The sequence below is a fragment of the Euprymna scolopes genome, chromosome 43, assembly GCF_053919585.1.
Source record: "Euprymna scolopes isolate OS-2025 chromosome 43, ASM5391958v1, whole genome shotgun sequence".
Lineage (NCBI taxonomy): Eukaryota > Metazoa > Mollusca > Cephalopoda > Sepiida > Sepiolidae > Euprymna > Euprymna scolopes.
Genome location: NC_136524.1, coordinates 54,093,431 through 54,109,442, shown reverse-complemented (window position 1 = coordinate 54,109,442; position 16,012 = coordinate 54,093,431). Strand labels below are relative to the sequence as shown.

At 32.0% G+C, this 16,012-nt stretch overlaps 1 protein-coding gene and 1 pseudogene across 2 annotated transcripts in view; both read right to left on the bottom strand.

Annotated features, from left to right (window-relative positions):
• The window catches only part of LOC145268350 (serine/threonine-protein phosphatase 4 regulatory subunit 4-like), a 295,902-nt gene that overhangs the window by 53,221 nt on the left and 226,669 nt on the right, over positions 1 to 16,012 (bottom strand). For both annotated transcript variants that reach the window (XM_080123870.1, XM_080123872.1), the window contains 3 exons: positions 9,559 to 9,636; positions 5,134 to 5,232; positions 2,653 to 2,713 (listed from right to left, as the gene is read on the bottom strand). In XM_080123870.1, the coding sequence (XP_079979996.1) occupies positions 2,653 to 2,713; positions 5,134 to 5,232; positions 9,559 to 9,636 (238 nt within the window). The remainder of the gene's footprint in view (positions 1 to 2,652; positions 2,714 to 5,133; positions 5,233 to 9,558; positions 9,637 to 16,012) is intronic.
• On the bottom strand, positions 7,147 to 7,263 carry LOC145268568 (5S ribosomal RNA; annotated as a pseudogene).

The following is a 16,012-nucleotide window of genomic DNA, read 5'->3' as shown; positions in this document are numbered from 1 at the left end:
AACCAGCAAAATCTCACCCCTTCACTGCAGAGGTCCCTCAATACCATTAAGCTTTCTTATTCTAATAGCTCCTTCCTTTCAAAATATTAGACTTTTGAATTTCCTGTTTCCCTGACAGTAATAACATACAAAAGTTTAAATGTAATGTAAACAAACATCTCACTGCTCAACCCCATACTTAGAGTGTACCTGTAGGCATGACATGACCTTTTTCAACTTTAGCAGCATTCACTCAGGATAGGTTGAACCTTACATAGAACACACAGTGTCTCGGGTAAATGCAGACCGCATACAACGGTCTGCAGCACTCAAAACAATTACAGGCAACTAGTCCTAATATCAGAAGTGAGCAGCGTAAACTGGAAGTAAGCTTGACGTTGGCTTTCATGGTGTGCAACCATGTCTTCAGCTAGCCCTTCAGAAATCTTTGTTAATCTTGGAATGACTGAAGCTATTGCGCCATGGATGAATTTTCACTGTGTTGCAGCACACAGTGTGACTGAACCAACAAAATCTCCTCTTTGAAAGCATTTGGTTAAGGGAGATAATGCTATATCATGCTCAGATTTGTGTATTGGAAACCCTGTAGGCAGGGTCCCTAATTTAACAGAAGCCCATCATGCCTCAATGGCAACTTATCTGGTTTGGTGTGATTTAGAGAGAGAAAAAAAAAAAAATAAATAAATAAAAAACAAACAAATTCCTTTCAATTCAAACTTGTAATTTGGGGGACGGGTGGTGGGTGGGGTGGATATTAGAATTTGTATTTTAAAACAAAAATTTTCTCTTTTCTCTCTACGTTAATTCTTTCTTTTGTAGTTTTCATCAGAAGTGAACAACTAGTCGTCTCCTTTAGCCTTCCATGTTGACTAGATTAAATAATCCATTTTGCCTCAATGCAGTACGTATGCATGGTTCGCCTTCTCCAAACAAACTCGTCCGTTCTTCAAAGTGCTTGCTTTTATGCAGCTCAGGATCATCCGTAACATGACCGTTATGCTCAAACTGTGTTCGATGCAGTTCAAACCTCTCTCAGACCCCGATACTGTCTGGTACTCTCAAAAAGGAACAAACAAACAAAAATAAATAAATCTGACTCGGCTTATTCTCTTCCACAACACGCCAGTCGTAAACAACCATTTCTGGTCTTCGACTTTACATGCCCATCTTTTTCAACTACACTTTTTTTTATTTCAACCACATGGTGTACTTTTCTTTCTTTTTCTTGTTGTGCAAGCTTCCTAATTGGCATATACGCTTTTTTTCGGCTGCTACTGCTGCTAAGATCCTCACAAACCAGCTATCTCACAGCTCCTGCTGATATTTTCCCACGCGCTCTGTTATGCATCTAATTTGCATACAAACAGCCAGAATCCACATTACGTTTACATGAATGTTAAACAATCAACTGCACATCATCATTTTGTTTTTTTCTATTGGTACATAACTCAACTCTACATAATTCATAGACACATGGGCGTTTCTGAGCTAAGTTATTTTCATAATGAATACAGTTTTCCCTAGAGTGCTTTTAATATTTAAGAAAAGTAGAAAGTGAACCTTCGGTTTACTTTTGCATGTCTCGTAACTTTCGCTTCCTTTATTTTGTCCTTTAGTCCTCACATTCCATGAATGACGTTCTTGACAAAGAGGGAAGAATTGCTGTTTTCTGGGTTGAAATATATCAACACTTATTGTTGGCTTATTTTTATTTATTTATTTTTTTTTTTTTTAATTCCTTACATCAAGGGACTTCATGCCTTGACTGGGGTGATTTTCATAAAAAAGAATAAACTTTTTCCAGCTTATTTATTATTTTGAGATATACCTTTGAACAGTCATAATTTTGTTGGTATTTGGTATTATTTTTTGTTTTGCAAAGATTCATGGAATCAAGAAAACTGAAACTATAATTTTAAGTTACCAACTCACACACACCAAAAAAAAAAAAAAAATGTCCGCATCAACTAGCACCACACCAATTAGTTGAGGAGAGTCTAGAAGGATGGAAAGACTGAGGAGAGAGCATTAACCAGACCTCCACTTGATGAGTGCAAAAAGGACTGGGACTTTGGAGAAGCTTATTGCCCCCCAAATTCCAGTGAAGACCAATAGTTGCTGCCAACAACAACAAAAAAAAATAATGATAATGGCTGTTGCAATAACAAATTCATTTGCAAAGGTTATCAAAAGAGGCGGAGAATATTAGAAATCAGAGGAAACTTGTTGTCACTCAGACTCCAGGGTACACCAGAGGTTGTTCTCAAAGAGAAATCTTTGATGATGACCTGTGTGAAAATTCCTAGTGAGTAGTAGTAGTAGTAGTAATAATAATAATAATAATAATAATAATAATAATAATAATAATAATAATAATATATAGGCTAATTTGGAAGTCAAATTCTAAAAGCTTTCCATGTAAATTAGACGTTAAACCAAATCTGATGATACTGACGCTGAATGCAAAAAAAAAAAAAAAAAAAAATACAGGCAAATGGGCCCCACCTGTGAAGTTAATACTCCCTTGACACTTCCTCCTTTGGGAGAAGTCGGTTCAATCTGCCTAGGGTGAATGCTGTACGTCAAACAAACACAATTTTTTAAAAAAAGTTTGGCACACTTTTCTATATAAATCTGATTTGAAATACTTACAGACTAACAGAAGCAGTAGGTTTGATTCCAGATTTTCCTTGTTTTTGACTTCCGGATGAAGCTGATATATGAATAAAATAAAATAAATTCAATATTCATGATTAGAATAAAAATAACAAAACATTTTAGATGAAAAAAATTATGTACTTACTTGCTATGTTGAAATTAATATAATTAAAAAAAAAAAAAAAATCATGGAAAATTATCCAGTAGAAAAATAATTACAAGTAAAAATATAATTCATCGACTTATTGAGTTTTATTGCACGTTTTAATGTGGAAAAGTTGTGCGACGAATTCAGTATGATAAACAAGAAAGATAAAACTTGACTTAAATTAAGGATCCACTATTTTTAAACAAAATTTGTCAGAATGTAAATATATCTAGCACATCTGCTATTGCATCGTTTTTCATAATTTTTGGAATTTATACTAATTCTGACATGATATATAAGTACATAACAATGTTTTAACCTGAAATACATTAGTTTGAGAGATCAAAAATCCACACAAGCACTTAAATTTCATTTCAGATAACGACATCGTCAGTTACAATTTCAACAAATTCTATGGCTTAAAGTTTCTAGGCACCTGATTCAAAGTTTGCAAAAAATGGTATCAGATCAAATTCAGTTGCTAATATTAAACAATTTTTACTTTGGGTCACTTAATGTTCTGGTTTGCCAAATTGTGTACTTTTTCTTATTAATTTATTGGTGCTTGTTAGGATATAGTCATAAATCGATTTTTTAAATGTATCGTTTTAAGCAAAAACAATATCGTGCATTTAATTGTTATGTCAAAGATAGTAATATATCCAAAAAATTATGAAAATTCATTAAATAAAACAACTGCTATTCTGTTTTTAGTAAAAAAAAAATCTATCGATATAGACAACAAATATTGCAGTAATCCAAAATATTCCTTTCAGAGTTATGTCCCCTGCATTTAACCTTTTACTGTCTACTTTATAATGTCTAAGCAAAATGCAATTTTATCCAATTTTCCATTAAAAAAATTACTTTTAACTATAAATAACTTTCTGCTAAATGGATTTTCATAATTTTTGGATATATTACTATTTCCAGCACGAAAATTAAGTGCATAATATTGTTGTTTAAAATGACATATTTATAAAAATCTATCTGTTGATGGTATCTTAACAAGCGCTAATATTTTTTAGTAAATTGTTAGGTGAAAATACTTAGTCGTGGTGGCAGACCACCTCATGTGTTGAAATTGATACATATAAATCGGATTTTGTAATCATTTTTTCTTTTTTTTTAAATGGAGGTCACCACTTATCAAGGCCCGGAGGCCACTTAGGGATAAGGGTTATTGCGTGTACAGTAATCAATGAGATAGTATTGAAGTAATCATTAGTATTGGGGGTTTTGATAGAGTGTCTTACTTAAGAGGGCAGTTTGTAAGGAATTTGTTTATGTTGGACTTGAAGACATCCAAGTTGTAGTCAGGTGGGAAACAGGCAAACGGGAGAGAGTTCCACAGTCGTGCACTTCTGAGAAAGAAGCTCTGCTCATGGAATCTACGTTTGGATTTAGGCACAGATAAAGAGTGGGGAAAATTATTGACAGTAGTTTCAGCCAGACGGGTGTTTCTCGTGAAAGATTGGTGAGGGGGGACCAGAGATTGGAGCTCAGACAAGCACTTGCCATGGAAATAACGATAAAGCAAAGACAGGCTTGCATTGTGTCTTCTATGGGAGAGAGGTTGCAGGGAAGAGAAAAGGGCACCCCCCCCCCCACTAAGCTACAAAGTCTATTTTTTTTTTTTTTTTAATCTCGCTGAAATTCAATGTTATTATTTTGGGATATTTCATTTCTAACCTGGAATAATATATATATATATATATATATATATATATATATATATATATATATATAAATAAATATAAAATATTTATTTCAAGACTATATATATACATAGTTCAAAGGCATACCAGTGGTTTCATTGCGTTGAATCAACCATAAGAGGTTGGATAGAGTCAGCGCAAATTCAAAGTCGATGATGAATTTGCGCTGACTCTATCCAACCTCTTATGATTGATTCAACACAATAAAACCACCAGTAAGCCTTTGAAATATGTATATATAGTCTTGAAATATATATATATATATATATATATATATATATATATATATACAGGGTGACCCCCCCCAAAAAACAATAGTTAAATGGAGGCCATCTAGAACATATGTTGTAGAATGGAGAAAAAAAGGCCAAAGACCCTAGTGTTTGGATGTGATGTTTTGAATATAATAAACTAGTTATGACCAAAGTTTCATTTCATTTGGACAAACATTAAGAAGCCGGGCCTAATTAGAGTTGGGGCCCGTTTTTTTTAGTCATCCTATATATATATATATATATATATATATATATATATATATATATATATATATATATGCAACTTGTTAGGCTGACATGAAAGTGTAAAATTGAATAAAATGTTATTGCTTACTTGGTATCATAGATGCTGGAACGGGTTCGTTAGCGTGAGCTGCTCCTGAGACTCTTGGTATCCGAGTATTGTTACATAATCGATCAGATATTTTCGTATCTGAAGTAAAAAAAAACAAAAAAAACATATAATCATATAAATCGATCATTCATCAACTTTTACAATTAAATTAATTATTATTAAACTGCTGTAGATTACTTATATTGTTATTCGGACTACTCTTCTTTTCTTGCATGCTATTCTTACAATGTTATGGTCGATGTAACCTCCAACCTTCTTCATGTGTATATTGTCAAATAATCCAAATAATCCAACCGAGCAATACTCATCGGAAATGAAATACTATACTGCTGTTGAATTATATCGATATTAGTGCACAATGCCCCCTCCATCCTTTTATCAGATAAATAAATAAAATTATAAAAATAAAAACATCCATCGTATTCATACTGATATTTGTGTAACAATATGGCATAATCACATCGACACATCGATCCCCGTCAGATTAACAAAGTTTATCAACATTGAGTAGTCAGTACTAAAATGGGTGATTATTTGGGAAATCCATGTGCTGTATATGCTCTCCGCTTATCCCGGCATTGTTTCCAGTTAGTCTTGGGCTTCTCCTTGCCACTGAATCGAAGCTGTGCCAATTCAGGAGATGTGGTGTTGGAGGTTGCGCATCTTCCTAACTTATAATTGGAACATCTTGGTGCATCAGAATTGTTATCAGAAAAATGTGTGCCGATTTTCCGATGCCCTAAAATCATTCATTTTATTGTTTTTGTTTGCAACTAGATTTTTCACGGCTCATATTAATGATGACATGATAAATATTTATTGATTTTAGACTACAAGTGTATTTGTATATTTATGAAAATATATGCACATGTTACATGCTCTTGGGGGCAGGGTAGGCAATCCGACCCCCCCCCCGGACACACACACACACAAAAAAAGCACTATATTTATTTAGAAATTGAAAAGAATTGAAATCGGTAATTGCATTGGAATAAGAACTTTAAAACCAAATAAGTAATTTTATCAGAATTAGGAAAAATATTGGAATTGTCGCATCATTAATAGTAATCCTCCGGAATATTAGACCAAAGCTAACAAGTGCTGCACTTTGTCAAAGAGTAATCTGGAACTGTGCTTAGCAAGGATGCTCAACTGCGTCAGATATTATAGCCACCAGCATACCCCCAAACAAAACAAATTTTAAAAAAATATATTTTAGTAGATGTTCTGAAGAGATGGATTACAATATATTTTGTTTTTGTAAACATTGAAGATTTCTAAAAAAAAAAAAAAAAAAAAAAAAAAAAAAAGGGGGGGGGGGAGATTATCTGCATTATATTTCTCTTAAATCTGTCTATTTGTTCATATTACTTTTTCTCAAAAACTACTGGGGCGATCTGGCTGAAATTGTGTATAGGCATTTTTTACGATAAGCAAACTAAGTATCATAGTATCCATTCGATGCACAGTTAAGGACTAATAGGAGTTAGTAACCACAATACCACATTTACTCTAGAAGTTTGGCATGAAGTATTTATTCTCAGTCAACGGGATACTTTAATGGTATGGCAACGTTGAAAGAATTGATGAGAGTTCTTGAATCAGTAGAGATAGAAAGTCCAGTTCACAGGGAAAATTCAAAGAAAACATAGGAGAAAATGATAAAAATAGACTTGAGAGAAAGAAGAATAAAGACCTGGTCAGAGATAATTAATTTGAAAGTCAATTTCTAAAATCTGTCCAAAGGATGCCAGCGTATAAAATGGACATTAAACTGATGATAACGATAATAGATGTTTGTATTTCATGACTCGATGCCTCCGTTCAGTCTTGAAAGACAAAGGATACCCCCTGTAGGGGTAGCTGTGCATGTAATTGTGAGGCAAGGGTTGTGCAATCTCCAACCACACCTCTCCTGAGTCGGCACTGTTTGAGTCCAGTGGCAAGGAGAAGTCCAAGACGACTGGAAACGATACCGAGATAAGCGGGGAGTACATACAGCACCTAAAGTTCCAAATGGTCACCCATCTGGTACTGGCCAGGCTCATCGTTGCTTAACTTCGGTGATCTGACGGGAACCGGTGTGTCAAACGTGATTATGCTGTATTTCATAACTATGAAAGAATATATTCACAGCAATGGAGGGGTGAGGGTTTTTATTTTTGATGGTGGTGGTGGTGGTCAGTAAATAATTGTGTCTATACACAAACATTTTAAGGAAGGTAATATTTTATAAAAATGAAGATAAAACAAGAAATACATGTGTAAACATGCACTATACTGCATGTTTTGTGGGTTGCATAAACCTACTGTAATTTTTAATTTTTATTAGCTGTGTACGGGAAAATGTTTTATTTTTGGGTTTCAAATGAATAATTTTCAAGCAAAATTTTTTTTCAAATAAATAATTGTTACCAATTTTTTTTTTTTTTGTCCAATAAATAATTTTAAGCAAATGTTTTTGATAATTTTTTTTATTCTCGTCTATTTTTTTTTTTAATTTTATGAAGGAAAATTGAAACAAACTTTTTTATGGGAGGGGGGTGGGGCATATTTTTCCAAGTATTTTTATGAAACAACAAAAGGAGATGGGTTTGCCTCTTTTTATTTTATGTTTTTTTTTTTTTTTTTCAATTCGTTAGGAAGATGTTTTTAATATAGAGACAAACGGATTACTACCAAATTTTTGCATTCACATAAACTCTAAAAAGATAAGCATCCAAAAGCTCCTGGCTGGTTCCGCATTCTTGTTTGTTGCACTGTTTGGCCTCCTTCCACATTTGCTCCACGTTATTCGTAGTTGCCTGCGTTTCAGGAAATACAAATGAGGTTTTTATTTGTTGCCATCTCGAACGCACACAGGTATATCAGTTTGATATCTGCTGCGATTTTTGCAAAGAAGGTCCCAGTCCGGATTACTGTCCACTGCCGACATTTAGCATTGCCACATCTCCAGCCATAGTTTTCTGTTATGCTCCCTCTTTTTGTTAGGATGCATTCCTGGTTGCAAGTTGCACATTTTATTGATTTTGCCATTAGTTTCCTCTGTTTCTCTCTATTATGGCGACCAGTGTCTGGAGCTGTTGTGTCAAGATAATCGAATTCATTTTTTTTTTTTTTTTAGATCTTCTCTAATTTTCCTGACTTGCATGTAAGAAATGGTGAATTTTTTTTTTTTCCTCTTCTAATTGGTATCCAAATTCTTGTCTGCTGATTGGGCGCGCATCAAGTTGAAACTCAGCATACGCCGTTATGCGTGTTACATCCATTTTACATCAAACAGCATTTAAACCCGAGCTGTTGACGTCGCGTTCTGGGAAAAGCCAAGCTGAGTTACGTCTGATTCAAAGGATGCATACATACCAAATTTTGTAAATTTAGAAACAATATCCACACTCAATGACTGCTTTTCTTTGAGGTTCCAGAGCATACATAGCATAGTATAATAATTCTCTAAGTTCCAAATATCAAGTGTTCTCAGTTGGTTACTTATTACTTTTAAAAAGGTATCCATTACAATATTGTTTCGTATTGCGACTAACAAGTTTGCAAAATTATGTTATTGCTGCATACTTAGTCACATACTCTTCAGATGTTTACTTTAAAAACAATATCATTTTGGAACACATATATAGTCGCAATACAAAACAATATTGTAATTTTTGAAAAGTAATAAATAACTAACTGAGAAAACTTGCAGAATTATTATATTACACTATAATATATATGTTAAGGGGTCAAAATTGGGATCAAAGTTCTTAAAAATTTGACCTCTGCCGTCTCTACAAAATTATTCAGCCAATTTTTGGTCTAAACATTTGAAATTTTACATAAAGTGTATTCAGACATAGGGCAAGCTTTTTAATCGGTTTTTGGCTGAAAATTTGGTTGCCAATGGGTCAAAGTTTAAAAGATTTGACCTTTGCGGTCTCTAGCAAACTATTCAGCTAATTTTGGGTCTAAATATTTAAAATTTTACATAAAGTGTATTCAGACATGCAGCAAGCTTTTTAATCAGTTTTGGGGTGAAAATTTGGCTGATAAGAGGTCAAAGTTGAAGGGGTTGACCTTTGCAGGCTCTACCAAACTCCTCTGCTAATTTTGGGTCTAAGCAACTGAAATTTTAGATGTAGATTACCTGGACATGAGTCAAACTTTTTAATATATATATATATATATATATACATATGCACATAAAGTTATGAACAGTACATAGGGCCCGAGCAAAGCCGGGCTGAACTGCTAGTATATATATATTTGAATAACTATAATTTTTTTTTCTAACCTTTAATTCTTATTCTACAGACTTTTGAAGTATTCATTTGAGCTTACACTAATAGCATCACATCACTTTTACTTAAAGAAAAAATATTTTAAAAATTTACAATATGTATAAGTATTTACCTTTTGCTACTGTAGATGACAAGCCCATCACAGGGATTTTTGTATCTCGCTTACAAGGATTATCAGGTAGTTTTGAATCTGAAAAACAAAAATAAAATTTTTATAAAAATGATTTTATATATATATAAAAAAAAAAATTATTAAAAAAAAAAAAAAAAAAAAAATTCAATAAATTCTCCAATTTATTTCAAATAAGAGGATAAATCCCTGATAAAATTGTACAAATATTAAATCAAGCAGTTTAACAAATTTCTTCAGAAAGGTAACCCATTTGTATGAATCATGCTGTATGGAGTGAGTATATATATATATATATATATATATATATATATAAGAACAAATAGTTAATAAAACATGTTAAAAACCACTTTGAAAAGAGGTAAAAACATTTAATTTTAAAAAGGAAACACTAATAAGTGGATAGTCCTTAATCCGCATAGTTTTGAAGAAATACTTTCCTTCTCATCAGAAGGTAGGATTTAGCAAAATCCGGGATCAGATTTTGCTTGTAAAAGTATTTGATGAAACTACAAGTAAGTCAAAGATCTTACTTGATAACAAAAAGTGAAGCAGAGGGAATAGGGTGAATAAAAAAGTGATTTCACGTGAATGGATAGTCTGGTGAAAGATAAAGTATCCAATGACGGTAAAATCCAAAAATGCAGAATCCAAGAAAGTTAGTTAAATTTCCATTCGCACAAGTAAATTCCAAGGGAATCGCATAATTGAAAGATGATCCAAAGTAATCCAAAAGGCAGAAATCCGTGGAATAATTCAAAAATAGGTACAAGGAATATCATTAAAAGAAAGATAAAATGTGCGTAAAAAAAAAAACATGGACGAAATGTAAAACTTGACTGTCGGGGCGATATATATATATATATATATATATATATATATATATATATATGGAATAAATGACAAAAAGTTATATTCCAAAATTCATGATGTTGACCATCTTATAATTTATTCCTTTAATTCAATTGACTTGTACAACTCTTGACACTGTTTCATAGCGCAAAATCAATCACTTTTTGTCATTTATTCTCTATATTGCTCTGTAATTACATTGAGCTTCTTAAATAAGTATTGATATATATTATAAGAAAATATATTTCTATAATTTGCTAACTAGTTTCTTTCCTCTGAAGAGAAGAATCTTACATTCTTTGAAATAATTTTTTTACTGCCTTTCTTTACTGGAGGTATTCTGTCGAAAAATAATGTAAATTTCCGGTTTGCAGTTTTTATTTATGCTTATGGCATTAAGCTCTACTTCTCACTGTCGTATAAAGCTTTTTCTATTTGGTTGGGATAACAAACATTAATACTTTTATTGGACTAAAGCTTACACTTGCATTTGCCTAGTAAACTTCTATTAATTACATAATTGTATGTATATATATATATATATATATATATATATATATATATATATATATATAATTTATTTGTTTTTACATAGGCATTAATATGTTGCTACACAGTCATGAGCATGTTTCGGTCAGCTAGTAGTTACTAGTAACTAGAGACCTCTTCAGGCAATACAGCTTATTCGAAAGCAAAGTTGGCAATGAAAACATCAGGTCTACCTTGTCACAGGGAGTTAATATCAGGAAGTTCCGTCAAATGTTGTGAAAAATAAGATTTGGTTGTGTGTAAGTAAGACCTAATAAGGGTGCGGATTTTGGTCTGTGTTGAAAGATAGGGATTGTATATATATATATATTATATATATATTTTTAGGAAAAAAGGATTCCAGCGGAGTGCTTTATTATAAGGAAAAATTCCAAAAATAGAGTGTATTATTTATATTTACAGAAAGTACCATCAGTTTAAAACCTGATAATAGAGGACCATTTTAGATACCCATATCAAGCTCTCTTCAGCCGAGAGACGAGTATCGGCTAAAACGAGCTTAATATTGGTATCTAAAACGGTCCCCTATTATCAGGTTTTAAACTGGCGGTACCGACGACTTATCTCATCTAAACTTTCTGTATATATATATATATATATATATATATACAGAAGAATCATCAGGTTAATATCTGGGGGTGCATTAATTCACTGGGAGAGATGCATCCCTAGACTTCGTTAAGACATGCATCTAGGAGAAGGAAACTGATGTAAAAACTTGCAGTCTACTCTGTCCTGTAGCAGTCATCTGCACCGACAATGAATAGCAGTAATACCAAAAAGTGTAGTTGGTTCTACACAAAGCCTTCACCACTTTAAACAAATCATGTGTGAATTTCCGAGTAACTTGTTGTGACAGAAGCTCATACATTGAAATCGACAGGAAAGTCTCTCTCTCTCTCTCTCTCTCTATATATATATATATATATATATATATATATATATATATATAAATTATTAATAGATAGATATATTGAGAAAATAACATGTAAGATGAGAAAAGTAATCTAAATAATACGAGAATAATTTGAGTAGGAATGCTCAATGCAAGGCAGAGCAGAAATAAAAGTTAGAAAGAAGAAACTCAATACAACTCCCCCCCCCCCGGTAACAACTATGGAACCTTTATTAATATTTTCGATTTTGATATAAAAAAGATTATATGGAAAATCGAAATAATAAAAAAAAAAAGAATCATAAAGCAAAGTGTCTCCGTTGCATTTAATAATGTTTGCTTGAATGAAAAAATGCTGCCTAAATATACCAATATATATATATATATATATATATATATATATATATATAGATGCACATACAAGCTGGGAGTTTGTGAATGTTAGTTAGAAAAAACAAAAAATAAATACTGCATAAAGAATATGCGCATACATGTTAGAATAATCATGTCATATCCGGCTAATCTTTATCAGGACCAGCTGACGGAATGAGAGCATGCTAAGCCCATGGATTAAAATAACGAGTTTTGTTCAAAATTCCATGCAGATTCTCATTTTTGACAAGATACACCTAAAGAAGGTTGGAGGTTTCATTTACCAAAATGTTATGAAAATAACACTCAACATGAGAACAGTAGTCTGAAGAATCCAATACAAATCATCAATCATTATCTCCAAAATTCAGAAATGTTCCATTAGATGATTTTCTATTTCTTTTTTTGTACAAACACAGAATCCTAGACCGAAATAAATTAAAGGTGTGTTTATTATATAGTTAGCAAATACAATTGTAGTGACCATATGGGATGATTCACAAATTTTTCCTAATTTCGATACAATTACAGATTCTGTTCTAAATTCTCGATTCTGATATAAGTACCGATTCCGATTTTTTAAAAATTTCTCAACATTTAATAAAAGACTTCATGCTTTTTAAAAATGATCAAATTATTGTACCCCCCCACCCCACCCGTGTAATATCTGTATATATTTTTCAAAATGTAAAAATACACTTGGGGCAAGGGCATATATTACAAAAGTAGATCTTTCTAAATATTTCTCTCTACTTTTTTTTTTACTTGTAATTGGTTAAAAATAATTGGTTAAAAATTGTGAACAAGATTTGTCTTTTATTCAAAACAAACTTCATTTGCATTTGGTTGTTGTTAATGCCATATCAAATTTTTTATAAACAATTAAACAGAATTGACGATTGGCATGCAAAATAAGAAAACAGTTTATGAACAGAACTCTTTATCTGTACCTAAACCTAAACATAGATTCCATGATCAAAGCTTCTTAGAACTGCACGCCTGTGGAATTGTCTTCCGTTTTCCTGCTTTCTATAATATGGTTGTCTTCAAGTCCAACGTGAACAAGTTTCTGATGAGCCGTTCCACTTAAGTTAACAAATTTACCGAACTTCCATTACTATCGATTACTATATGGTCCTTTTGACTACTCTACACTCTTTAACCCTTATCCTTGAGTGGCCTATCGGCCTTGATAAGTGGTGACGTCTATGTAAAAAAAAAAAAAAATAGAAAGCTTGTCCCATATCAAAAATGAATTTCTACATAACTAGCAGTTCAGCCAGGTTTTGCTTCGGCTCTATGTATTGTGCATAACCTTATGTGCATATGTATATATATATATTAAAAAGTTTGACCCATGTGCCGGTAACCTACATCTAAAATTTCAAGTGTTTAGATCCAAAATTGGTGGAGGAGTTTGGTAGAGTCTGCAAACGTGAACTCTGTAAACTTTGACCTCTTGGCAGCCAAATTTTCGCCTAAGAACCGATTAAAATGCTTGCTGCACGTCTGAATACACTTTATGTAAAATTTCAAATGTTTAGACCCAAAATTGGCTGAAGAGACTGCAAAGGTCAAAATCTTTTAAACTTTGACCCCTTGGCAACCAAATTTTCAGCCAAAAACCAATTAAAAAGCTTGCCCTATGTGTGAATACACTTTATGTAAAATTTCAAATGTTTAGACCAAAAATTGGCTGAGTAATTTTGTAGAGACTGCAGAGGTCAAATTTTTTAAAACTTTGACCCCAATTTCAAACACTTACTGTTTTAGGCTCAAATCAAATTATATATTATAAGAAATATATTTCTACAGATATATATATATATATATATATATATTTAATTTAAATCAAAAAGATCAAAGAAACAAAAAAACGGGCAGGTGGAATTGTTAAAATTTCCTTAAGGCTTTATCGTCTGACCCTCTAAGAGGAAACGTCAGAATGATAAATTAAAAGCTAAGAATTGAATGAGGAAAGAGGGAAATTGGTTTCAGTTGGAAAACCAGTGAGAGAAAAAAAAAAATAAATAAATAATAATTCTCACTGTTCAGGTGGTTTTAAATCAGTAAATATTTCCAACTGATGTTTCAAAACCTTTTGTATACCTAGCCTGTGTAGACAAAAGATTTTGAAACATCAGTTGGAAATATTTACTGATTTAAAACCACCTGAACAGTGAGAATTATATATATTTATTTAGTGGATCACAGACAATGCTAGGTTGGTACAGCTAGTAGACTTTGGAATTTCCTTCCTGCTTTTTGCTTCCCTGACTGTACTTACATGTGGAAGTTTAAATTTAATGCAAACCAATGTTTCGCTCATCTCCTTACTTAGTTCCCTGTAGACATGATCCCGAATAGTAGCCCTTTATGTTTAAGTGAAATATGCCTTGTTTGGAGTGAACAAGAGTATGGGAAAAAATAATAATAAAAATAAAAAAATATAAAGAAGAATATAAAGTGGGCATTGTGTTTACTTTTGGCGATCTCATAACTCTTGCTTCCCTTATTTTGTCCTTATGACTTCACATCCCACGAGAAATGTTTCTGACAAAGGGGGAGAATTGCTGTTTTTTTTAATCTGGATCTATCCATCTAACACTTATGATTGGCTAATTTTTGAAGAAGTATTTCTTCTAGATCCTCCCATCAATAGTAGTACTGTTTCTGAAGCAAATAAACATAATGGTGGAATAAAATATGCACATTTACCTTTATTAATATTTTATATATATATATATATATATATATATATATATATATATATATATATATATATATATATTGTATTAATATTTTACATGTATTGTGTTCTTACTTCTGTTAACACGGTCAGATGGAGGATGGATTTGTAATATTTCAGGAAATCCCCCTTCATCAGATATGTGCTTGACCTTGAAATGAGAAAACTATACAGAAGCTGGAAATTAATTTATTTTATTTAAACTTAATAATATAGAGTTTGCACTGATACTCACTATTATTTGTTTACTTTATTTCTAATATTTTATCTAATTTATCTGTTTTTCCTGCATTTATAACTAATTCTTTTTTTTATTTCTTTTTTTCTTTTTCAAATAGTTCAGTTTTTCTTTATGCTAATTAAAGTAAAGTTGCAGATTAAGCACCAGATTCTCATAAATATCTGGAAACTGATGGAAACTGCTGGAATATGCGAAGCGCTGAGTAAGTCGATCAACCAATCAAAAAGTAATAACAAATGTTGTTAGCTAATAAGAAGCAAAGTTGACGACTTTTGATAAATTGGAAGAAAAGATAATTTAAGATTTAAAATTTTAATCTGTCAGAACCATGGAGCAGTAGACAACGAATTTAATCAGTTTAGATAAAGTATTACAGACGCTGCAGCAAATCCTCAAGAAAACAAATTAATACCATCGGACTTAAGGTACAGAAAATATGTTAGGAAATGCAGTGTAGAAAACGAGCTTCTGTTAGTGATGGTTTTGCTTGGAGGTGCACAAGTCCTTACCATAACTTTTTCGCACCCCCTCCTCCTTAAAACAAATAATTGTTGCATAATGTACAATAGTAAGTTTTTAATCATGCAAAAGAAAAATGTTTCTAGTTATTTACACAAAAAATAAAACTAATTATTCATGAAATTTACAGAAAATTGTTATTATACTTTATTTTGTTTTTCGATATTGTTTTTTAAACAGCAATTAGTATCCAATAAACGTTGTTATTTTCTGTTTCCCAGTGTTTTTATTTTGATTGGGTTTCCTAGCACTTTTTTTT